General features: G+C 33.4%; 1 protein-coding gene across 3 annotated transcripts in view; it reads right to left on the reverse strand.

The window, feature by feature from the left end:
• Positions 1 to 403: 403 nt before the first annotated feature.
• Positions 404 to 26,542, reverse strand: part of Vamp7 (Vesicle-associated membrane protein 7) — a 31,808-nt gene continuing 5,669 nt past the window's right edge. For all 3 annotated transcript variants that reach the window (XM_081751671.1, XM_081751670.1, XM_081751672.1), the window contains exons 3-7: positions 23,978 to 24,115; positions 18,825 to 18,915; positions 15,190 to 15,257; positions 11,413 to 11,505; positions 404 to 1,779 (exon numbers count right to left, since the gene is read on the reverse strand). In XM_081751671.1, coding sequence (XP_081607797.1) covers positions 1,711 to 1,779; positions 11,413 to 11,505; positions 15,190 to 15,257; positions 18,825 to 18,915; positions 23,978 to 24,115 — 459 coding nt within the window. In that variant the 3' untranslated portion in view covers positions 404 to 1,710. The remainder of the gene's footprint in view (positions 1,780 to 11,412; positions 11,506 to 15,189; positions 15,258 to 18,824; positions 18,916 to 23,977; positions 24,116 to 26,542) is intronic.

Genomic DNA, 26,542 nt, shown 5'->3' on the forward strand with positions numbered 1-26,542 from the left:
AAAATATTATGCATTGAAAATGTACTTGGGCGTCACGTTAAATATATGTATTTTTCTTTAAAACAATTTAAAAAGTACGAGCGTAACATATCCAAGAGAACAATCCACATATTTTTTGCTATTGGCAACTCTCTATGAGTCATCTCACGGGCTTCAGTTTTGTAGAAAGTAAAATTAATTTTTGTACAGTGCCATTATCAATGCGTTGACACATTCAACACAAATCCCACCTGACAGTTTAAGGAATTATAAATAACCTAACTGCAAAACTGTCCTTTAAAAATGAGCAATGCCTCGAACGTGGCATAATATCAAGTAATTACTCTCTCCCTTTTTTCCCTCCTTGTTTCATACGACGTTTGGATCAAAGGCAGGGAACAACTAAATCAATGCACAACACAAATATATGAATAGTTCTATAAAGTATTATTATTATTATACTTATATTTGCATTGCGAATTTTTTCTTACATATAAATGAACGCCATAGTATAGATTAAAATAAAGTCAAAAATGATAATTAAATATTTTAGTTCAGGATTTCCATCATTTCGAAAACAAGTATCACTTTCATTATTTCATACGTACATTTTTTTTTCCTAGTAATTAAACATCTTTGTAGTAGCAGAATTAGACCTACATTAAAAAATTAAATAAAGAAACCAAAAACCAACGAAAATACCCAAAACTATTTTGTGCATATGTTGATACTTCATGTTGCTAAGCGTTCTTGAACTATCGATTCTTTGAATATATTGATGTAATAAAAATTTCCAACATAGAAAACAAGACAGTGACACATAACAAAATATAAATTTGTATAAATATTGCACACAGAAAATTGTGAAATAGAATAACAATGCCTAAGGACAAATTAACTTTACTAGGCTGCTATATTATATATATAATATCGAATTAATAACAGATTTCCATACTCACTCAATTCACTTGCACACTTCATTTCGCACACACACTATTGGCAAATCATTTTATTACGTTAATGGATGCATTACATGTTGTCTACAAGTTTTTCTTAAAAGAAGCTCATAATTCTTTGGATTGATTGTACTAGGGATATATAAAAGTTAAGTTCTAAACACAATGCTCCTGAACAAAACAAAAAGACTACTGACCTCGTACGAATCACAAAAATACTCCTTAAAATACTTCGAGTAAATACTATACACAATGCAGAATATACGTATATACAACAATGACAATATATGCATTTTTGTCACCTGTGTGTACAAAATCAATACAGATATACAATACATGCCATTAACATATTTATGAATATATTCTCTCATTATGAGAATGAAATATACATCTTTAAAAAATCTTCCTCCCTCCCCCCCAAAAGAAAACAACATACAGGAGCTTGCTTTATTCCAATGAACTGAATGTATTTAAGCCAGCAGTCTGCTCACAACGCTTCTCTCGCACTAATTTCGGAATAGCGAAATAATCACTTGCTTACTGTATAGTGTAGAAATAACAATAAAAATTCAATTTAAAAAATAACAATCATATTTACATACATGTTAAGATACATTTTATCTTTTTCTTTTATCATTTATACTCCTCTCAATCAACACACACAAAATATGGCCTGCGTCTGCCATTCAGATACTGTATATAGATGCTTTGCTATCAGCATGCTATCAGCAACAGAAACAGCTTCGAAAGTTCATGAACGATTTTCTCTTATGAATTATTTACCAACGCAGCCACTCCAACTTAAACCTCCACACGCCATGGAAACTATAAAGTATATAATTACCTGAAAAAGTTCGACAATAGAACAGAAAAGGGTTTTTAGAAAGAAAGTGAGCAAGATAACAATATGAGATAAAAATACATTGTATTTATGTATCATATACAACGAGATGATATAAATTGAATGAAAATCTTTAAAATAATTTGCATATAATTCAGTATCTTAACGGTGACTCAGTTGCTAATATGTGATCTTGGCATGCTATTTCGTTTTGAATGCATACATTTTTTTCTGAAAAGCATTGTATATGTTGCGAACATGGTGTAGGGAGGGAAAACGACCTCTAATTCTAACTTTACATTAATTTGGAATAACTATTATATGCTATAAAAAAAATAAAAAAAAAAAAAATTAAAAAAATCACGTAATAATTTTACTAACAGACAACCATAATTCCTAAAAACAAAGTAAACTACTTACCTTTCAGTTCTACCTAGCTTGATAACCGAGATTAAAAGCAAGAGAAAGGATAAAATTATCAGAAAAGTAAGGAACGAACACAACAGGGTCGAGTAGTGTTAAAAAAAAAAAAAAAAAAAAAAAAAAAAAAAAAAAAAAAAAAAAAAAATCTTGTACAAACTGCTGGGCACTCATCTAATGGTGGAGAAGCACACAAACATGGGGAGTGGGGGTTCAATTTGTGTCTTGTTTTATTTCATAGTAGAAGGTTGCAGCTCATATTGGTGTTTTTATTTCTATACCAATGTTCTTTGTATTTTCCAGTTCCTATTTCCCATTCCTTACTCAACCACACCTTATCTAAATTCAACTTTGGATTAAACAAATAAATAAGTTTTCGAAAACAAGTCTCACTCAATTTCATTTTTAGCCTGAATAATATTCTTAGATCATCAATGCTCTATTTAGTTTCTTTCAAATGTTTCGACAATCCCAAAACCGGGTTCTGCTTTGGCGTCCCTATGTTCTTTAACTTTTATTTTGGAGTTTCTTTTTGTCATCTGGCAACTCAATTTTATTTCATAAACGCCTCATTTTTTGCTGGGATCAGTATTATTGTATAAAAAATTTATTTAATGCAGTTGGCAACCTGGGATACATGGGTAGACCAACCACTTAATGTCACTGGTATTGGCTTCAGACTGTCGGAAAGTAAATTTCTTCTAATGAGATGTACATTCATAATTTTAGTAAAGTATACCGTCCCACAAAAATTTGAACCACTATTTAAAATAGGACAGATACGGTACTATCCCCAACAAACCTCCGATTGGGGAGTTTATTACGTTTGTAGAACCAGCTATTAAATTTTTAGAACAAATCAAGAGAGAAAGGTTTAGACATAATTGTATTTCAGCAATACCTCTAAATACGATAAGCACCTGTAAAGATTAAACAATTTCTATTCTAGACCAGTGGTTTTGAACCTAATTTCTATCACGACCCCCATTTTATCACACCCCCTTGCCAGCATACCCCTTATAATTTCTCGTTTGTTATAAGTAGAGACCGGATGTTTAGGCACTAAAAACCTGTAAAATAGGCACTAAAAATTTTAAAAATAGGCAGTAAAATAGGCACTAAAATGTAACTCGAAATAATGAAGATAAATACTCAATACCATTAAAAAATAGGTTCAGGTCATAGATAATGTTCAAAGAATATAGAAACATACCTGTTTGTTAATATCTTCTTTTATTGTACATATAAAAACGAAGCTTGTTATGCATTCATACATACTGGTGAACCTAAAAGATCTGCACATACTTCGGGAGGTGATTCGTGATATCAAAAGAAGACCTGTTGCATGATGAATATCAAAAGAAGGCAGAAAGTCCTGTTGTATGTTGTGGAATTCCGCGTCGTGTACGAGTGACAGGGGTGCCATCTTAAAATTGAAAATCGAATCCTGACAATTGGAACGAGACATAAAAGTGTGCACATACTTCCGGAGATGTTTCCTGACATTCAAGAGGACTTTTTGTTTTCTTTACATGTCACGAATCATCTGTCGAAGTATGTGTACGATTTTCGATTCCAAGTTGGCACCTCTGTAACTCATACACGACGAGGAATTTGACAACATGCAACAGGACTTATTGTCTTCTTTTCATGTCACGAATCACCTCCCAATGTATGTGCACACCTATGTTCCGTTCCAATTATCAAGATTTGATTTTCGATTCCAAGTTGGCACCACTGTCACTCGTACACGACACAGAATTCGACAAAATATAAGGACTTTTTGTCTTCTTTTGATGTCATTAATCACTTCCCAAAGTATATGCACATCTTTGAAGTTCACCCTGTATGTACATTGTAACGTAGCACGTGCTTGTATTTACAAACACTTATTATACGTATATATGCGTCTTTATTTATGTTGTATAAATTATACATTTTCCCAATGAAGGGTTATTTTAAAGAAAATGCATAAAATAGGCAACATTAGGCATTAAAGCAATTATATAGGCAGTAAAGGTCAAAATAGGCAAAATAAAATTGGCTTAAATCGAAACTATAACCCCCCACATAAACTTTGAAACGTTATTTTTGATCATATCTTTAATATTAAAGAATAGGCATTTTGCCTAACATCCGGTCTCTAGTTATAAGCTTGTGGGGGATTTTTAATATACCTATTGCGGAGATCTCACGATATCCACCTATTTCTATAAATAGTAGAACAGGGTGTCTACTAAAATTCCAAAATGAAATTTCGTGACTTTTTCGTGACCTTTTCTTTACCAAACCATGACATTTCGTAACATTCTCAAGAGCGAATTTGGGTGTGAATTAGGCCGAATTTTCATGCATGTGATAGAAGCGAGCTTTGCTTGCTATTTGGTAGCATCTAAAGCTGACCATAGACATTTTTGGTGGTGAATTTTGACGTTTTATAGAACAAACTTTTCCACTCTGTACTTATATTTGTACAGATAAAATTCGTGACCCAAAAGCTAAATTTCGTGACTTTTTCTTGACTTTCATGACCATTTTTTGATTTAGTGACTTTTTCGTGATTTTCGTGACCGATAGAATCCCTGTAGAATCCATTTCTTGTGTACAGTGGATACAGTAACTTCCCTAAAAGCGAATGGATTAAAACCAAACTTAGTCAGTTCATTCATATTACAAATATCGAATCCGATCCGTCATACTGTTTCAAAATTGAAGCCGTTTCAAAAATTTAAAACTTCATAACTCCCTTAATTTTGGGTCATATAATAAAAAAATGTGATTTCTAATTTTGGTAAAAAAAAAACTTGGAACAGTTGTTAAAAAAGTTATTGAGTATTTTAATTTTCGAGAGGCCGCCACTGAGTTACCCCATATTGTTTTGTATGTGTTCAGTATAACCAGAAACTGTTAAAAGCAACTTGTTTTATTTAAAATTCAGGAAACAAATAAAAATTCCACACCAAAAATATGCCTTCAATGTGGCCAGCTTGCTGGAAAAAGACACACACATACGTGTACAATTTTGCAAACAACAACAAAGGAAAGGAAATGAATTTTTTGAGTTTTACGTCCCATGATTATGCCGACTAGGCTAAAGGAGACGGTGATGATGAGAAATGAATGAAATGGTAGAATGAAGAAAGTGGGAGGAAACGGGAGAATCCCGAGGACACCCACACACACGGTGTTTGTCCACCACAGAGTTCACTTGGCGCGAGTTGGGATCGAACCAGGAAACCCATGTGCCAGATGTGAAAGCTCTACCACTGAGCCACTGCGGCCCCAAAAGAACAAAGGATCCTGAACAAAAGCAATCTTTTATTTCCGACAGAATAATTTGTCCATTATTAATTTATCAACAAACACACAGCTACTCCGGATTAGTTGTTTTGGCTCTGTGATTACCTCAACATCACAGCGCTGAAAAAATAATAAATACTCATTTGTTTTACTTATATATTTTTAAACAACCTATAAACTTAGTAATTCGGATGCAGTTCTCCGTTTCATATCATACCTCTTTCATTTAAATTGATTTTTAAACAACTCTGCTCCTGTTGAAAATGTTTAGTAGATTTTTTTTTCTTAATAGTATGTATAAAAATAAAAATATGCTTATCAGAACGAAATTCAAAAAAATATTTAAAAATATTTTCTTGCATTAGATTCTAATTATATTTCTCTCTTCTGCTTCGCAACCTCATGAAACCCTCTAGTGACCCCCCCTAGAGGTTACGACCCCCAGGTTGAGAAATCTTGTTCTAAAGTAATGATTTATTTCAGAACATTGTTAACATGATAAATACAGAGGAAAAAAGTGCAAAAAGTGCAGGCAACTGGTACGCCAAATTAAACATCTGATCTTTTATAAAATGTAATAGTCACTACAAACAGAACTATAGTATCACCACCGATACTAGATGATTCGACAGTAAGGTCACTTAAAATTGCAGATCCTTGTCTACCCATATTTACGACCTTCCAAAAATTCATAAGAGCTATTATTTCGGGATAACCCCAACCCATACAAGGATAATAAATGGTTAGTTAATTTCTTTAAAGAGATGAATATCATTTGTGTACATTGTGTTAAAAACAGTCACGAAGTAAAAGAAGAAACAGGCAATTTAATAAATGCTAATCATTTTAAAATGGCTTCAATAGACCTAGTTAACACGTACGGATATTTATTCCCTTTTCAGGGGTTTATAATAAATTAAGTTACCAGGAGAAATATATATGACAAAAAGAAAGCTCAAAATACAAGTTAAAAACATAGACGCCAAAGCAGAATTCGGTCTGGGATTGTCGAAACATTTGAAAGCAACAAAATACAATACTGATGATTAAAGAATTTTATATGAGTTAAAAAAGATATTGATAGACTTGTTTTCGAAAACTTGTTTATTTGTTTAATCCAAAGTTGAATTAAGGTAAGGGATGGTTGCGTGAGGAATGGGAGGTAGAAACTGAGAAATAAAAAGAACATTTGCATAGAAATAAAAACACCAAAATGAGTTGGCAAACTTCTATGAGGCAAAAGAATACACAAATTGAACTCCACCATGTTGCAATGTGCTTCTTTATCATTGGATGAATGACCATTTTTTTTTTGTTTGTTTGTTTTTTTTGTTTTTTTTTCGCACTGCTTGATCCTGGAGAGTTCGTTCCTTTTGATTTTCTGATGTTTTTATCGTTCTTTCTCCTATTTTTATCCTCCGTGATCAACATTCCAAGAGAGACGAAAGCTAGGTAGTGCAAGTTGTTTTTAGAATTACAGTTACTTATACGTAAAATGACTAAGAATTTTTGTGTGTGTTAATATATTGTCTGAAGAAATTCACCTAGTTTAATGTATAGTTACCTATGTCTTGTATATGTATGTGTGATATGTCTATTTAATTCACTATGGATTTTCTCGAGCCAGGTGCATAACATGTCGTCTAGAAGAAAGCTTGCAAGATATATAGATAGCTCCCTTTGTAGTCAATTCTGCTCAACCTTGAGCTTGTCTTAATGCTGAGTGCTTCTGAAGAGAATTCGGAAACTGGAGATCATCGTTTCACAGCATACCAAGTAAATATTATGATGGTTCGAGACACTGTGTGATTTCAACATGATACGTTGATTGTGCCTTGTACTTAGTATTTCAAAACATGGCAGTTAATGAAATCGAAATTTTTAGTTTTTATCGTTCCATAGTTATGCCCTTCAAGCTAAGAATGATGATTCATGAAAGTGAATGATTATGAAATTAAATTTCAGTGCTCTTCCATCGAGAATCTAATCTAGGAAAACTTGCACCAAAGGAATATGCGCTAGCCACTAGACCAGCGGAGAGGGCTTATGGTAGTTAATATAGCAAATTATACAACGAAATCTCAAAGCGAGAATAGAATTAAAATATAAACATACTCACGAAGCACTTAGAAAGTACACTATAAGCAGCTTCGATAAACATTTTATCAGACAGGAACGGGAAGAAAAGGGCAGACAAAATTCAAAGTAGTACAAAGTGGGGCACGAAAAAGTAGCCCCGTCAGAATGTGGAATACTGACTAGACACTAACATTATAAGTTCGCGCACAGGATACTGATATAGAAAATTGGAACAAAGTACGGGAACGTACATTCCTACGTAAGAGCTCCCCCTTCATGTTACATGATCATGATCGTGACCTGCAAACGTGTTCTGAAGAACCCGTTTATGTTTATCATGTCAGACGCAGCACGGTTTTATTTATCTGGATACGTATATGCTCAGAACACCATGTAAAAATCCACATCTAATACACAAGATAGATGTGTGGTATAGTGTGCTTGCCGTGCGTGTTAATGTTGGTACATTTTTCGATACCACAATTAACGCAGAAGTCTACCTGACCATCTTGGATGACTTTGCTCAACAGCTGACAGAAAAAGAATGCGAATAATGCTTTCCCAGCAAGATGAGGTGACATGTCACACGCCTGAGAGGACATTTAGTTTATTACTGCTGCGGTCACAAGCCTTAGAATATGAAACTTTTATTTATGGAGAATGTTGAAAGGACGAGTGTATCACAGCAATCCACATACAATTGATGAATTGAGGGAGAATATCACAACGTGTATCACTAGTACTACCTCCCGCAGAACTGACGCAGGTATATCAGGATTCATTAAATTGTGCACATAAGTGTTTAGTTGTTAGTGCAGACCATTTTCAACATTTATTCTCAAGATTAGTACAGGTCTGTTAATTCCTAATATCTGTCATACACAGGTTAACGTACACGTCGCCGGGTTACTTCTCGCGGCTGTATTTGTGAAGTGTTAAAAATAGACGCCAAGTCTAAATGCAGGGTCACGTGATAGTAGGACCGAGTTGAAAGTTGATGGAGGTTAGTGAAAGTACATAGAACATAACGTAGGCACTTTATAATATTACTTTTTCATCCCTCTTCCTATCTGATGAAATTTGTAGCGTAAGTGTTTGCAATTCACTTTTTAATGTACACTCATGTCCAAAATTATTGTCGCATGTCTATAAATGTGTTGTTGTAGGAATATAATTTGATAACGAATTCGCCCGGTATTTCTTATAACTTTAGTATGTGTATAATCGGCAAGGACATGTATGTGGCAAATTTCATGTCAAAAGAGCAGTAAATAAGAACAATAAAACCAAAACAAAACTTTCTTGTCCATTTAGCAACATTTTGTTTTATTCAATCTAATTTTCGTATTTATAATTCTTTTCCTATGAAATTTACCACAAATATACATTTTCTGATTATACACATAGTATCAGTATTAAAAGTACTCTGAAAAATCATTATCAAATTATATTCTTACAAGAAGACAGTTATAGATATGCGACAATCATTTTGGACATGAGTGTACGTGGATCTCTCTTCATTACCTATTTATTATATACATATGTACACAAGTGGTTGGAACAAAGGAATTCAAAACGAGAATAGAAAGTGAATTACTTAACAGAAAATAATATAAATCACAACATATAAGAAAAATACTTCATCAGAAAGAGGGAAAGAAATATTTTCGCGGAGGGATAAGGTAGATCAAAAACAGAAAAACAGGTGACATGCATAGAAGTAAGTCATATTGAAATGCAGGGTTACATGATCACGTGATATTGTTATCCGACTGTAAGTAGATGGAATACAGTGAACAAAGATAAAATTAATGGAACGAATACCTTGGAAGAAGTGTGCAGAAGAGCGAAAAAAAATAATTGAAGAGAAATACTTTTCATAATAAAGGAAATGAAAGAATGAAAAATGGAAATTAATGAAGAAATCAAGAAATAATAAGTAAATACAAAATATGAAAATGTAATAAATAAAAATAGAACTTATAATTAAAATAAAATATCAGAAATAATGCAATGATAATTATAATAAGACTGAGAAAGGTAAAATTATGTATGGGAAACAGAATGAGCCTAGTGCGATAGGATATTACAGACTATGAAGCTCACGAGACGGTTTTCTGACATATAGGATGGTAATATGTTTTCTCATATTTTTCCGAGGAAAATGCAAAATTCTAGGGGAATTGAGGAAACTTATGAAGTTGAGTCAAATATGTATTACTGTGATGAGCTGCGTGTTCTTGGACATGAAAATCTGATTGCTGCAGGAGTATCTGTGATTGTCGATTTCAATCAAAATACGGTAGGAAGTGAGAAAATGCCATTTAGGCTTAGATATTCTGTACGGTATGTTCTTTTATCGATTCAGTGGTTATACAGTGCATACAGTAATTACAATACCGTACATAAGGCTACTTACATTTAATGTTTCTGAAGAACCTGCTCGTACACTAAATTACACTGTTTTTATAACTCACATTTTAAACTTAACTTGTATAGGCCTAAGAGAAAATAAAAATATGTATAACAAACAATTACATATGAATGAGCTTTTATGAAAGCATTGACTTCACACAACGCCGACGGATAACCTTATTGATTGTTTATCGCTAGCGCTAAGACAAAATGTAAAAAAGTTTCTCGGGACAACGTTCGGATTATCGACGTCCTACTGTAGTTGAGTTTCACCAATGAAAAATAGTGTACAGTTAGCGCGTTTAAGGATGTAAATAAGGTGGGAAAAATTACAAACCAGAATGGTAGTAAGTATCTATATTACCTTTGTGATGAGGTACTGGAATGTCAAACTCTTACCAAGTAAGTTTCACATTTCGGTTTCTGGAATTTCTTCGGTGGAATTGAGGGGTCTTTGAAGGGACTAGTTCTCGTAATGAGACTGTTGAGATTTCGGAACTTTTGCCAAATCATTGTTTACACTGAAATTCTGGTTTTGATTTCCCTGAATTTCTATGACTTAAGTTTTCCCTGAATCGGGAACACTATCATCTACGGCTAGGCTTAGAAAAGAATTTTTTAATCGGCCTCCACAATCCTCGTAGTCATCCAACGGTCTCCTTTTTATTTTCTAAATACAGTATAAGTTTATTTTCTTACTGTAAATACTTAAGTCAAAGTTTCTGTATTTGGAATACAACAAAACACTAGTACCAACCAATTGATCCAAGAGCATAATTAACAATAGCTTTTACATCTCAGCATTCTGAACACACTCAAACATAAGCAAATCAACATACCTATCATAATTTGGTCTGTTTCTTTGATTATTATTCACAACAAATAAAACTTAAGTGTTTTTCTTCTGTAGTATTGAGTTATTGATTTAATTAGACTTCTCTTTCAAGATTTGAAGTTGTCACACCTTTCAGCAACTTCTTTATTTCTAAACATTATTTTCTCTTTTCAGCCTTTTTCTTATCTTCTTGTTTTGGAATCTGTCTTATTCTTTGAAGTGCTCTTCATATTTCCTGTTGGCAACTAAAAGAATTTCCAGATTTTTCTGTGAAATTTAGACAATTTCCCAGATTCTCAGCATATTTTGAAGTATTTTCCTAATTCATTTCAATTTCTCCCCCTTTCAAGGTCAGTGTGAACCTGGACCACTCAAGAAAGAATTACGGTTTTCTGGGAATCTGTTTTCTATGTACGAATTATACTCTTGGCAGACAGTACAATTAAACCCCGTATTAGAAATTAACACTATAAATTATAAAAGAAATAAATAGAAGGAATAACAATAGATATTATGAAGAACAATAGATTATATATGAAAATATTAAATTTAAATATTTATAGTTATATAGAAAGTATGCTACTTACAATTATCACAACAGCTATAATCACATACAACTTCACATTTTTCCAAAACAATGATCTTGCTAAATTGCGACTAGTTTTCCTAAACGAGACAGACTGCAAGTAAGCAAAATACATAATTACATCAGTAGCAATACTAAACTTTGTAGTATACTATAATACAATACAAACACTTGCAGTTTATGAAATCAAAATATTTCCTTCAAAATATTGATCTGAACCAATATAAACTACATATATAAAACCTCGTAAATTGATAAGCTTCTCTTTCTGTTCCTATATCTTGTTAATATTTATATGATAGCGTTTTAAAACGCTACAATGTACTGAGGTGTATCAAAAAATAAGGTAAATTTGTCTTTAAAGTCCAGTTTTTTTATTTATTTATTTATTTATTTTTTTATGTAGTTAATTACAGGTAATTTTTTTGTATGTAGCCAATATCAAGTTGACGGAAGTCTGACAGCAATTACAATCTTCTCCGTCAATCCATCTGGTACCTACAGCAAATTAAAGATGGCGCATCGACTTGAACATTAATCCAAGAAGGTGCGATTTTTTATTTATTTTTTTTTAAATGTGGGGGCGGGACAGAAACCATCTTACCTTCATTGAGAATAGATGAAGTTTATGGAGAGTGTGTTAAGTCGCAGAGACAAGTGAAGTGTGGTGCAACGTATTCGCAAGTGGTAGGAAGACTGTGACAGATTATGATAGAAGTAGCAGAACAGCAACGCCGATCACCGACAGGAATGTGTGTGACGATGTTATGATTAGTGAAGAGAGAAGGTAAGGTTGCATGACGTTGCAGATGCACTGCAAATCTCATATGATTCAGTAAAGTATATCGTTCATAACAAACTTGGCTTTAGGAAAGTGTGTGCCCGTCGGGTGTCCAACGTCTGAATGAGGACTAAAAACATCTTCGAATGAGCACTTCCCTGACCCACCTTATATAATATGTCCATGAAGGGAATTCATTCTTTCATCGCATCATAACGGTAATGAAACTACAACACCCCTATGGGCACCTGAATCAAAACGCCGCAGCATGGCATGGAAACATTCGTCGTCAATGCCGGCCAAAACCACAACTTCTGCCAAGAAAACAATGGCTACTGTGTTTTGTGACCGTCATAGTGTTATTTATGTTAAATTTCTGGCAAAGAGTATGAGCATTGCTGCGGACATGCATTACCAAACCATGGATAGGCTGAAAGCAGCCATACATCAGAAACGAAAAGGGGCAACAGAAGAAGAGGTGCTATTACTTCACGGTAACCCAAGACCACATGCAGCCCAACGCACCCGTGCACACATTATGAATTTCAACTGGGAAGTTCTTTACGATTCTCCGTATAGCCTTCATTTAATCCCTTCCGATTACCATTTGTTTGGGCCCCTAAAGGAACACCTCAATGGGCGGCGTTTCGATACACTGGAAGAGAAAACTAGGTTACGGTTACCTGGTTGGGGAACCTGGAGCAACATTTCTTTGCAAAGGGCGTGGACGATTAGGTGTTACATTGGAATACATGTTTAGACTGCAATGGTTCCTATATCGAATATTAGTGTGATATTGTGTATCAAGCATGGTATCTCTCTCTGCCAAGTTTTTTCAGTAAATCTAAAATTCACCTTACTTCTTGATACATTTTTGTATATATTAAGTGAAATGCTGCAATAATTTCTACTTTAAAAAAATAATAATAATCTGAATTATATGAAATATGTTTCTATCAGCATTTTTTTGTGAGAAAAAGTTTATAAAATACCTAAAATTTGGGCAGGTATAAAAATAAATTAATCACCAGAAATATCATACATACCAGTACACAAGTACTGGTGGGAAGCCTTATCGCATGTACCACTAAGTTTTTTTTTTCTCCCTTTCTTTCAACAAAACAACCTTAAAGAACCAAAACATCAGTATGTGCTTTTGCGACGTTCAAACACACACGAAAGGAAGAAGTAAAGATACTACAAGAAGTAACTGAGAAAATTTCACATTGTGTTAAAGGAAACTCCTTCATTGTATTTTCTTTCTACCTCCTCTTCTCGTCTGCGTCTGTGCGTCATAATGTTTATCATATATGGAGTGTTTTTAAGGACAGCCGGATTTGAAACGCAATCGCTCAACATAAATGATCTTGTTGAGTATTATTTCAAGTTAGGATTTTGAAGACAATCTACAGCTGTTCAACGCTAGAATTTGAACTGTACCCCATCGACGACGTTACTCATGCAATCTTTTCAGAACCTTAAAACTGCATATTTAAATTCTTCATTAGGAATATTTTGAATAGCCACACGAATTTTCTCTTTTAGATAATGAATATTTAATATTTTCATGCAACCGAAAGCAACAGGATTTCAAATCTGAGATAACTTTCGATACTCCACGGTTTGCCCTGATTATCTCTCATCTGGGAAATAAACATTAGTCTTGTAGAAAATAAACATTATTTATGGTTCGTCTGTTTAATCATGAAATTTGCAGCAAATAACTATTTGCAGTGGTAATTCCCTACTCGAAGAAGAAAAAGTGTATAAAATGTTCCATTAAAACGGGTACCACATATTAATCTTCGGCCTATCCTATTTATGTATTTCAAACTTTTTCTCCGATTCTATACTGTCTATTCAGTTCACCCGAAACATAAAATGTAGTCTCATCTGAAAACAATTAAGTCTAGCATTGTGGCATCATTTTATATCCGCCTAAGCAGTATCACGTAAATTCCAAGTGAACGTCGCAATCTTCCTCACTGAATTCTTGTGATGTACTAACATTCACTCTAGTTCTGTATCCTTTTTTATTCGTGTTTTAATTTTTAACGGACTTTGAGGACTCCCGACCACACATGCCCTAACCATTTCAATTACTTCTACGCTTGGCTGTAGGTGTACTACCAATACATAGTAAATCCATTTTCTTTGAAGTTCTTAGGCCAGCTTATATATATATATATATATATATATATATATATATATATATATATAAAGCTGTCTGCAAACTGCAAAATACAATATAAATTCAGCAAACCACAGATTACACTCCGCTTTCTTCTGAACAATGACAACTGTCTATTGTTACACATTGACGTCACAATGCTGTCCATTCGACAATTTTAAAGTATCACTTCCAGTCAATAAGTTATTTCATGTTGATTTGCCTTTCCGCCTGGACTCCATAACATTTCCAAAGCCAGTGGATACATATTGACTATACATATAAAAGGAAGTTTTAAGAAGCCTTTTTGCATAATATCACCTCTTGCAAATTTTCGGTGATTCTTTATACCAAATAAACGAAAGAAAGAAAAAATCTAGTAACATGGAGTAAAGAACCAATACTTTCAGAGTTATACGGCGCCGAAAGTTTAAATACTAGCTTTTTAAAAGCTCTAGCATAAAAAAATGGAACATAGCTCAAATGGATCGTCGTATTATGCAGGAACTATCAGAAGTTTTATTCAAATATCCATGTTCGGGAATCAAAGTACTACAACACATTTTAGAGCATACACCGAAAATGCGAACAATTTACAGGAGTTATTCAATATACTCTACTAAAAATTTAATTGCAGTTTCCACAAGATTTTCATACATGGCCATTTAAATTGAAATGAGAGTAGTTCCTGAATAATTTTTCTAACTTCTTGACCTAGGTCCCATAGGTTTCATCCAGGCCGTTTCAAAAATATTTTTCCAACTTCGCGCAGTTCATCGCTTTGAAAGTTGTTGTACGTTTTTATATAAAGCAGGAAAAGTACTTACATTTTGACTAAGATTTTCAGTCTTATTTACCAGAAGCTCCAACCTTTCGCCTCGCATGGCCACATTATCTATTAAAAAAGGAAAATAGAACTTAAGTTCAAATGATTCTTAAGTGTATTATCAACACAGTATTAAAGATAAACTTCATATGTACTGTAACTCGATAACCACTGACTACCCAATTTTTATTAAATTCTTTCTTCGTACTCGAAAATTAATGTAATTTTTCCCCTCTCCACGTTGTAAAAAGTTGAAAGTTGGTAGTCTATTAGTATAAAGTTTACCTAGTGATCGGTGTAACTGGAACGCCTGTGGCCTTAGAAGAAATGTGGTGAAGTCAGAAAAATGTCGCGTATTTTAGTGTCGTATACAAAAGAGAGGAACGAAGAGTATTCACGATTGTAGTGGGCTAAATGGAAAATTCAGTAATTGTGGCAGTGTATAGTGCTGAATGCATGAATCGCAGACATATTGTCAGATGGTGAAAGACCTTTCACGAGAGGGTCGGATTTCCGGCATGAATGTATGAAGCGGAACTAGTAATTTTTAACAAGAAGTATTAACATCGACCCGATTGGTGAAGTTTGTAACACTGTTAAAAATGTCATATTTTTTTGAAAATGCTTAAAATGACCTGTTTTCTTATATAACACTAAATTAGTAATTTTCGGTACATGAAACTACAAAAAGTACTTGCAATTACACAATTTTAGGCAGTGTTGCTAACTTAAACAGTATTTATCGTTCTCCGGAATGGTTTGAAATATCGAAATTAAATTAAATTTTTGGTTTAACACCCCATAGTTATTCCCTTTAGACTAAAGGAGATAAATGATTCATGAAAGTAAATGATTGTGAAATTAAACTTTCTCAGCTCTCCCACAAGGAATCGAACTCGGGAGCAAATGCACCACATGCACACGCGCTGGCCACTAGACAAACGGGGAGAGAGAAGTTTGAGATATCAAATTGCCATAAACGGCAAACTGATTTTTTCGTCTATTGGAAACATTTAAGTACTTAGATGTCATACTTCTCTAAGATTACTTTTTTTTCGAAATACGTCATATCATGATCATAGTATCCAACACTAAGATACGTTGGATATGTACTGTCCCGTACGTCTCAGTTGAGTTGTTACTATGGTAGAGGCTCCCAAAATTTAGATGTAAGCGATACTCTAGAGTCGTTACTTTGCAACACTTAATAATAAATGTGGCATTTTAAAATTTGTTTTACATGTAGATTTGAAATGTGTAATGAACTAACATAGTGCCATTTAAGGAAATATAACTATGTTGGATTGACATTTTATTCTGGTAGTATTGCAGATTATTTCAAACGTTTTCCCTCTGTCGACATTTGCTTTGTACAAAATTCCAGAGTTTTTTTTTAATCTATTAGTTTATATGTTAGACAATTGCCTCAAGTTAAAAAACTGCCCCTATATATAATACCAGGAGTCACTTTTCGTGATCAGATTTTGAGCTGAACTCTTAGGAGACTAGTAGTTTTTCAATGCTTCATTACATTTTATCCCAATTGGCAGGATTATTTCGCAAGTTGCGAAATCGCGAAAGTTTTCCGACAAAGTCGAGAGTTGGTTTTTCAACGAACTACGTCTGATTGAGTAAGGAAATAGGCATTTTGAAGTCGCGACAAGATGCGATAACTGACACTTTGAGCGAAATATGCCGCAAAACGTGACAAATCACGAATTTTTAAAAGCGTCAATTTCAGTTGTTAAAATACAGAAATGAAAAGTACAATTTTCCAAAGAGGAGAAAAATTTAAACTTCAGTAACTTTTGTCTGTCTGCAATATGGCTTCCAATAACGAATACTGATTGTGAAAGTTTTTATTTGTTTATTTATTTTTCGAAATATAGTTTTGTAATCAATGATAGAAATCTATAAATGAAAGAAGAAAATGTTGAAACATGTAACATGCTGCACTTTTCATCAGAATAATAATTTGCAGACGAGATATACAAGAAGATACTGCGCTAATGTATTGTATGTATACGGTTTTGCAAGTATATATGGTTTTGGTGTATAGCTAATACAATGTATGGTGTTTTGTGATGGCAACCGTCATGATACTGTGCTAGTGTATTTAAGTTTCTGGATTTGTAAAAGAAGAAAGAATTTGTTGTTAGTAACTGTATAAAGAATAACAGTCCTACATAGCATTATTGATTTATTGTTTATTACTTATAATGGGCTTACATTAGAGTTTGTATATTAGAACTTGTAAAATAATTTACTTAGCGCCAAAATGAGAAATTTTATATCTGAAAATGCTACAAAATACGAAACTTTTAATTTTAAATACGAAATTTTTAATTTCAAATGTTTGATTTCAAATTGCGAAAAACTCATGCCCCTATTTATCCCCTACGAAAAGTTCTTATTTCCACTGTTCATTCCCTAGTTACTATAATATATTAATTTAGTTCTGAATCGATTCAGTTTGAATATTACAAGATTAAATACTCTAGAATATTTCGTCGTAATTCTGAGAATATACACACATGTCTTATTAGGAATATGAATGAAGCTAGTTTAGTTGTATGTACATGTATGTACTGTAAGTATGGTAATGAAACTAATTCTTTTCACGGAAAAGAAATTGAACGAAGTGTCTGGTAACTAATATTTCCGTGTATGAACAAACGCTATATGTATACAGGTATACTCAATGATATTAGTCAACGCCGGTCACTATGATTTAGTAGTTAGTGCGAATATAGGCACGGGGACGCGGCAGGTTCATGAGAATATAACTGATGCTTTCAGTTCTCAGAGCAAGGTTTCGGCTCGCTGGGCACCCTGGGTGTTGGGATCGGATCTGACACTGTACAGATCCGCTGCTTGCCATCAACTTCGGGAATTGTTAGCTCATTGCAGGAATTTATTCTGGCACTAGCGAAAAGAAGGCTGCTAGGCTATTTGAGCTTCCTTTCCCTCAGATAATCCTCACACATAATTATCTTTAGGAAAATCCCATCTTCCAAGGTCCTATCTCAAACAAGCTTAAAAATTAGTTCACATTTAACTTTTTATGACAAAAGTACAGGTGAACCTACTCTTGTATCACGAAGTTACATTCTTTTTAAATCCTAAAACAATGTCATATGCATACCTTATCATTTGGAATTCTAGAGAATTTACAAGGTGGTGCTTGCAAGAGAGCACCCATGATGCCCACACACTCATCGTGATGCTCAACATGTCCGTACATCCTCACTACCATACACAACATTTGATGTCAATTCCATCATCCGGTTTAAAAATACTAAATTTTACTTCATACTGTATTACCATTATTGACGCAACTACATCAGGAATTCTACGATCAGAAATCAGTATTGATTTCTAGTTCCGATTTTTTTTTTTTTGGGGGGGGGGGGTTCTTCTTACAAACTTGTATCAAACGTACCCTTAGTTTGATTTTTAAAATTAATGTCATAGAGAGCGGTAACTTCTAATTAAATAGTACAATGTGGTATACAATTACAAAATACAAATTCTACATGATTCAGTTCGTTTTAACCTAATCAATGACTAATCTATAGTATACATTAACGAATGACAAAAGAACACAATTATACTACTGTTTATTGTTCTACATACCTATATTCTTCACCATAATATCCTTGAGTTCGTCTAGTTCACCCTGGACGCGTGATATTGTATCGATATCCTGGGATTCTGAATATCGTTTCTGGAAATCAAAAATGTAGGTAAGTTAATAATGACAACGGTGGTAAAATTATATATTTTACACGTATCTCGCACCAGCGAAAGGACAATTTGTCTTGAAATATTATAGAAGAGATCAGAATATTATAAAAACATTAGGTGCACATAAAATCCGCGAACAATAATGAGTTACAGAAAAAGAGCATACAGGTTTATCTAACGAGATAATACGTTTTAAAAACAATCTACTTTTCATTCAGATACGACAAAAGTACCACAAGAGCACACTTTATACCTAACATAAATAAATCAATAAACTTTTTCTGTGTTCCAGAATTCAGTCTTTTAGCTAGTAATTTGAACTGCTTATGCTAAAGAACTTAACCACTATTATGTCCTGATACTTTGGTGGCTACATCGGGTTCTGTACTTGAAAACAGCAGCAGTTGAGTACAATCCATAGAAGACTGTAAAAAAAAGTGACAGCTTTCCGGGAGGGGTTTATTTACAAACTTTCCGCCGCCCACTATGGCCGCTTAGCATTAGTGAAACTATGCAAAAAATGAGTGGTAAAGTTGGACTCGGTATCATCATCTGACGATGTGCTCTACACTCCCTACGGTACGTGATTGGCGGAAGGAAATAGTGAGAAGAACATGGCCGCAAAATGCTCGAATCCCAAACACAGTGCGCGCCATTAGGAAAGCAGTAATAATCCGTCAATGCAAACATATTTGGCTATACGAAGCGGTATCTCAAAGGGCACAATTTCCATCATCATCCGGAAGAACCCTGGAATGGAAGCGAGTCACAAAGCGCGTACACACCGCCTTATTAAAACGTCACACCAGGGAACGTTCAGAAACTGTGAAAACTGTAAAAACTGAAAACTTTATGAAACATATTTTCGAAAGTGTAGCATTACAAAATGTTTAATTTGATTTGAACTCCATTATGATTAAGCTTGGAAAACATAAGCATTATGGCTTTAACATGAAATAAAACAAACACCAGAAATCACAATTATCAATATTACTCTTCATGAAAATTCCACAAAGTATATAATGAAATATAGTAATATAATCAATAAAAAAAAGTTGAACACACAACGCGGGGAAACGGAAGACTGGCCGAAACTATATCCTAATTATAATTAAAATTATAAGGGGAAAAAATAGATATTCTTATCTTCTTTCATTATAGTTGACATTCGACGTCGTCGTTTTCATCTAAATTTTTGTCGTCAATTAAGCTTCAAAAAGCTTAAATATTATGTACAAGAGTTCGTCGAGAGTGGGTAGCGAAATAAGGTGGGCTAAAGGATAAATTTACCACTTAACTTCCATCTCCATTTTGAATCATCCAGATTATTTTCCAGCCAATATTGTATCTGATGGTAAACACAAGAAGAAAGTTAAGGTGTCTTGCTGAAGCTGGCGTTGGAAGAGTCGCTAATTTAAAGAGTGGTTACGTGGTAGTCTTCCTCGACTTCTGCTAGTATATCAACTTTTGCTGCGATTGGCCACCCACTGCGTGAAGCATCTTGAAATTTCCAAAACAAAAGCGACTGAATAAACTTTTTGGTGTTCTTTTAGGAAACGCATCTTGCCCATAAACAGCACAAATTTCATCATGGTCCTGCGCTTTATCAAAGTGGAAGTGTAAAATGTAGTGTAGTCCTTCAAAAATTTCTCATTTTCACGGCGCAATACCTTCTATTTGACTATAAGAATCCCAAAAATTTCTGCACATCTATTTTCATCTGTCAACTTCAAATGATATTAGGCCTGACCCGCCACGACTCATATACTGAGACTTGGGACACTAACGCAAAGTCTCGTGCGCAAGAAATAAATAAATAAATAGATAAATAAATAATATATATATAGGGTGTCTCAAAAGTCCCCTGACATAGGATAACTCTGTTATTATAAGTTACAACAAAATGTAAGAGGAGAAACCGTCTCCAAATATGATGTTTTTCAATCTAAAGTGAAGGAAATTTTCTAAAATTTTATGAGCCGTTTGGACTATACATTCTTCATGCGCCCAATGTTAAATGAAAATGCAACGTTGCCATTTACCTGGACCCACAAAATAAGTAAATAATGTTACAGTTTGAAATGGGGTTGGCCATCGACACGTTAGTGTAAAAGACAGTAACTTCATTCATGTTGTGGGTTCATGTAAGTGGCAACGTTGCATTTTCATTTAATATTGCGCGCAAAAAGAGTGTACAGCCTAAACGACTCGTCCAATTAAAAAAAAAAAAATCCCTCATTTTAGATTGAAAACATCATACTTTGGAGACAGTTTCCCCTCTCACATTTTGTTTGTAACTGATAATAACAGAGTTACCCTATGTCAGGGAACTTTTGAGACACCCTGTATATATAACCTTAAATAGTCTAAAACAGATCCTGCGAACACATTGAAGGTTTATGTTTCCATTTATTACAAAGCGTTATTGCAGACAAGCTTTCACTCATTATATTAAGATATTAAGAATCACACAGTGTTTTTTTATAATAATAATAATAATAATAATAATAATAATAATAATAATAATAATAATAATAATAATAATAATAATAATATAATGATAAAGTGTGACAATACCTCGACTTGAAAACTCTGGCACATCTGCACTTTACAATAAAAATACATATAGGCAACTAAAAAGTCGAAATACATATGAGTCATTCTATTCAAATCAACCAATGATGGAAAATTCATGATCTCAGATTTTGATATTTTTCTTATATTGAAAGACATATTTGAGAATAGTTATTTCCCAAAATAAAACTTTTCCAGCCCTTATAGTTCATTAGTAATTAATTACGCAAGTAGCTTCAAGGTCACGACTCAAACATGGCTGTTTTTCCATTTTATTGTTTATTTCAATAATCATAAGAGCTATGAAGCTAAAAATTTTCATCCGCATATAATTTTGCCTGTAGATTTTCAAATCTGCAATCAAAACTAATGAATATTGTATAGCTGTAGAGTTATATCAGCATTTAGATCCCAAGTTCAGGCCCCGGAATGAGCATGTGGTGAAAGTTGTACATGTGTGAAATTTTAGCACAAGGTGAAGAAACACCTATATTTTGTGTGAACCAAATTTGGTTTTGGGTATTTGAACCTACGGGCCAAAATAAAACTTCTAATATGTAGTAAAATTTTCAATAGTAATGAATCTGCAAGGGATTAATACATTCTTCAAATAGCTATTTCAGGTTAATAAACCACGGAAATCATCCAGAAGAGCCTTGGAAGGTGATCGCGTAATCAGTGACCATCTGAAATATGACAGTGTGGCTGAACATGAATTTTTAGCAGTGTTCTTTGCAAACTTAAAAACGGAGCTACCATTCCTTAAACATACATATATATTTCAGTGATGGCTCTGGGGCTCAATATAAAAATTGCAAAAATGTCAAGAACATTTGTATGCACAAATCAGATTTGGGTCTTATATGAGAGTGGCATTTCTTTGCCACTTCATATGCTAAAAATGTTTGCGATGGCATAGGTCGAACGACAAAGTGATTAGTTACTCGTGCGAGTTTACAGAGTACAACTGCGAACTAAATATTAAATGCATAGCAATTTCATAAAGGGGCTGTGGACAATATCACATCACAATATCGTATATATATATATATATATATATATATATATATATATATATATATATATATATATATATATATATATATCAAATTAAGATGTTCAGCAGCATCGCACGACTCAAGAAAATAGGTTTATCCCTGTGAAAACAATATTTGGAACAAGAAATAATCATGCTTTCATTCCTGATAGTGAAATAAGTTTAAAAATTGGACTAATTTCCTCTACATCAATGAAAAAGCTACACAGAGTTTGGGTGGATACAACAACACAAACAGAAGACATCAGAAGTAAACGTCTTGGATCCAGGAAAACTCATAGCGTGTGTCTATCACTGCACATGGTGGGTTGGGATGGTGCTAGAATATTCTGAGGAATATCAGGACTACAACACAAAGTTCTTACACTCTGCAGGACCCAATTCTACTTTTCACTGGTCTCAAACCGACAATATCGTATGGATACCAGCTGGTCACATTCTTAGAAATGTGATCTATTGCACCAATATCACGGCTAGTGGAAGATCATAGTCTGTCACATGAGACTGTTAATAAAATTAACGATTTATTCAAGAATTTCAGTAAACATTGAAAAAATTTGCACAATACTGATTTTAGTAGATAAGCCAACTGTTATTTTTTGCTATAATTGCTGGCAGGGGCACCCAAAGAAAATTTTCTAAAGGTGACCATTCCATGGTTGCTATATTGCGTCTGGTATTTAATATATGTGGTTTGCTATATTACATATACATTTTTGTGACCCAGGGGAGGCCTGGCCCCCTTCGGGTGCTCATGATTGTAGGCTACTGTGTGAAATAGTTGTATTAGAAGTTATACAGTATCAAATAGCCTATATCATTATTTCAGAAGCTCATTAAGGGGCAAAAGATACATTCCGATTTTTGGGGACCTTAGGGTCAAATACCCAAACCAAATTTGGTTCACACAAAATATAGGTATTTCTTCACCTTGTGCTAAAATTTCACACATGTACAACTTTCACCACATGCTCATTCCGGGGCTTGAACTTGGGACCTAAATGCTGCTGTAACTCTACACCTATACAATATTTATTAGTTTTGATTGCAAATTTGAAATCTACATGCAAAATTACATGGGGATGCAAATTTTTAGCTTCATAGCACGTATGATTATTGAAATAAACAATAAAATGCAAAAACAGCTATGTTTGGGTCGTGACCTTGAAGCTAATTGCGTAATTAGCTGGAAAAGTTTTATTTTGGGAAATAACTATTCTTAAATATGTATTTCAATGTACAAATAATTATCAAAATCTGAGACCATGGAATTTTAAAATGCTTATACTTTGGTCGATTTGAGATAGAATGGCCCATATTAATATTACGAAATTATCTTAGCATATGCAGGATGAGTTTGTCATCTCATTAATTACTATTACCATTAATAAAATAAAATAAATATACTTGCCATTTCGTTAGCCAGAACATGGGCAAATTCTGTATTCATAGCATATGCTAAGGCCGACTTCGCTCTTACTCCGTAGGCATTCTGGAACCTTCTCTTGATTTCGTTTAGGTACAAAAATGCTCTCGACCTTTCGAATTCCTACAAACACACACAATGATAGTGTAGTGCAATTGTAAATTTCGCTACTGTAATTTTCTATAGATTAACCCATTTATGCACTGTATGGTATCAACTAAGAAAGATATAGATTATGAACTTGAGATTACGATTTAGTATCGTGAAAAGAATGAGAAGTGTAAATAATTGCATGCAATATTGCTTGTATTAATGCATAATTGAGGTTATTAACAACAGCTGAGAAAGTGATTGTTAATTTTAGTCTTTTCTTATAATAATAATAATAATAATAATTAAAAAAATAAATAAAAAACATGTAAAGAATTAAAGTTAATATAACGGATTACTCACCTACCTAACAATACTCTTTCAATTTTTCTTCCAATATTCCGTGTGTTACACTTTTGAACACGCTTCCTCAGGGACACACAACGGTTTAAGGCCCTTGTTTCACACATCTTCAAATAAGTCTTATCAAGAGTGGTATTTCAAGACTATTACGAAATTTTATCGGTCCTGAAAATTACTTGCCATTCCTATCATGTAGGTTACTAATTTACTATATTAAATAATAATATACAATATTTATATCAATATTAGTATTTATACCTTTATATTTACACTTTTTACACTTACACCTTTCCAACGCTTTTTTTTTTTGTATTATATAAATATATTCCACACTGTTTGCAACAAATGGATTCTTCTTAATTGAATCCATTGTCCTAATCGCTCGTGAGGCGACTTACTTAATCCAAGTGTGAGCAACATAGCCAGGTCACACTATTATCCTAAGTTTTATATTTACATTCACACCATTTTTTTAAAATTTTATGTATTCAGAATGTAGTACGTAGTTTTTTTAAAAAAATCTTAAATAAAGTTTTTAAGCTAATGTTAGTTTTTGCTGATGTAACTGCTAGTGATACCATCCCAATCTATCCAGATAGTATCATTACAAATACATTAGAAAAAAAACAACTCACAAACTGTAATCATATACATTTTTTAACAGGGAAAATACTTCTGAATACATTAAATTTTTGAAAAAAAGTGTCATAGATGTGGAGACAAAAATTGGAATAATAGTGTGATCTGATTACATTGTGCACACTTGGATTTAAATAAGTAACCTCGAGAGTTATTAGGACTACGAATTCAATTAAGAAGAATTCATTCGTTGGAAACCTAGAATATATATAAAAATGAATTAAAAAATGGTACAAGTACTGTTGCAGACAAACTTAGAGATCTCTTGTTCCAATCACTACCTATTCCCCCCCCCCCCTTCACACACACAAACCTCGGCTGATCATAGGCAACACGTACGTTGTCATTCTCTTCAATGTTGCCGTACTTCCGTAACACCTGTATAGATTCTATCGAAAGAAACAAAGTTTAGCATTTTTTTTTTTAAAAAAAAAGCAATGAATGGAAGATAAGAGAAGTGGACAACAGAGAAATGTGGCAATGTTGACTTTTAGGTAACGGGGATCATAAATCTCTGACAAATGTTACCAAGAACAGGAGGGAGAGTTTTGAGGATCTTCCAGAATCCAGGAAAAAAGTATCTTCAAGTATGTCTGCTAGTATAGTTGGTTAGTGTACTAATCTTGGGATATATATAGGGTTGGATCGAGGATTTTCTGAGGGGGTGCACCAATAGCTACCAGCACTTTTTTTTTTTTTATTATTATTATTATTATGCCTTTAGACGTCTGTGGTGTGAATGAGGAAATACCCTAGAAATGTTAAGTGTCTGTTCTCGGTGAATCCTTTTCTTTCAACTTTTAGAAAATTGACTTAAACCAACGATCGAAAATTGACTTAAAACAACACTTCCCTTTGTTTTAAGCCCAAACAAAAACACGACAGCAGAAATTTTCGGAAAGTGCTGCTATTTTTCACTGCTAGCTTCTCACTTTAGATAGTATATATTTACAACGAAGGGAGGTGAACGTGCACCTTTGCACCCCATAAATCCCGCCCTGTATAACTATCTATCTATCTATCTATCTATCTATCTATCTATCTATATATATATATATATATATATATATATATATATATATATATATATATATATATATATATATTGTTGATTATAGTAAAATAGTAGGAGTAACATACCATATACTAGAAATGCAAGTGATCATCAGTACTGACAAAAGTTTCATAATAGTCTTAAAACACGACTATTGAAAAAAAATCATATTGTGAAAAAAGGGTTTGAGGAAGTATACGATTTAAAACTCGAAACATTAGAAGAGAAATTGAAAGAATATTAGTACGTGAATAATCCGTTAAAATGTAATTCATAAGTAAAATTACTTTGAAAAAGCTGAAGAATACATAAAATCCTTGTGAAGCCGAAGCTCTTTATTCAGTGTCTGCCAATCGATGGCAACAGGATTTGCTGCCGAAATCATACCAAGTAACTCATCTTCC

The sequence above is a fragment of the Thermobia domestica genome, chromosome 3 (genome assembly GCF_964235325.1).
Source record: "Thermobia domestica chromosome 3, izTheDome1.hap1.1, whole genome shotgun sequence".
NCBI lineage: Eukaryota > Metazoa > Arthropoda > Insecta > Zygentoma > Lepismatidae > Thermobia > Thermobia domestica.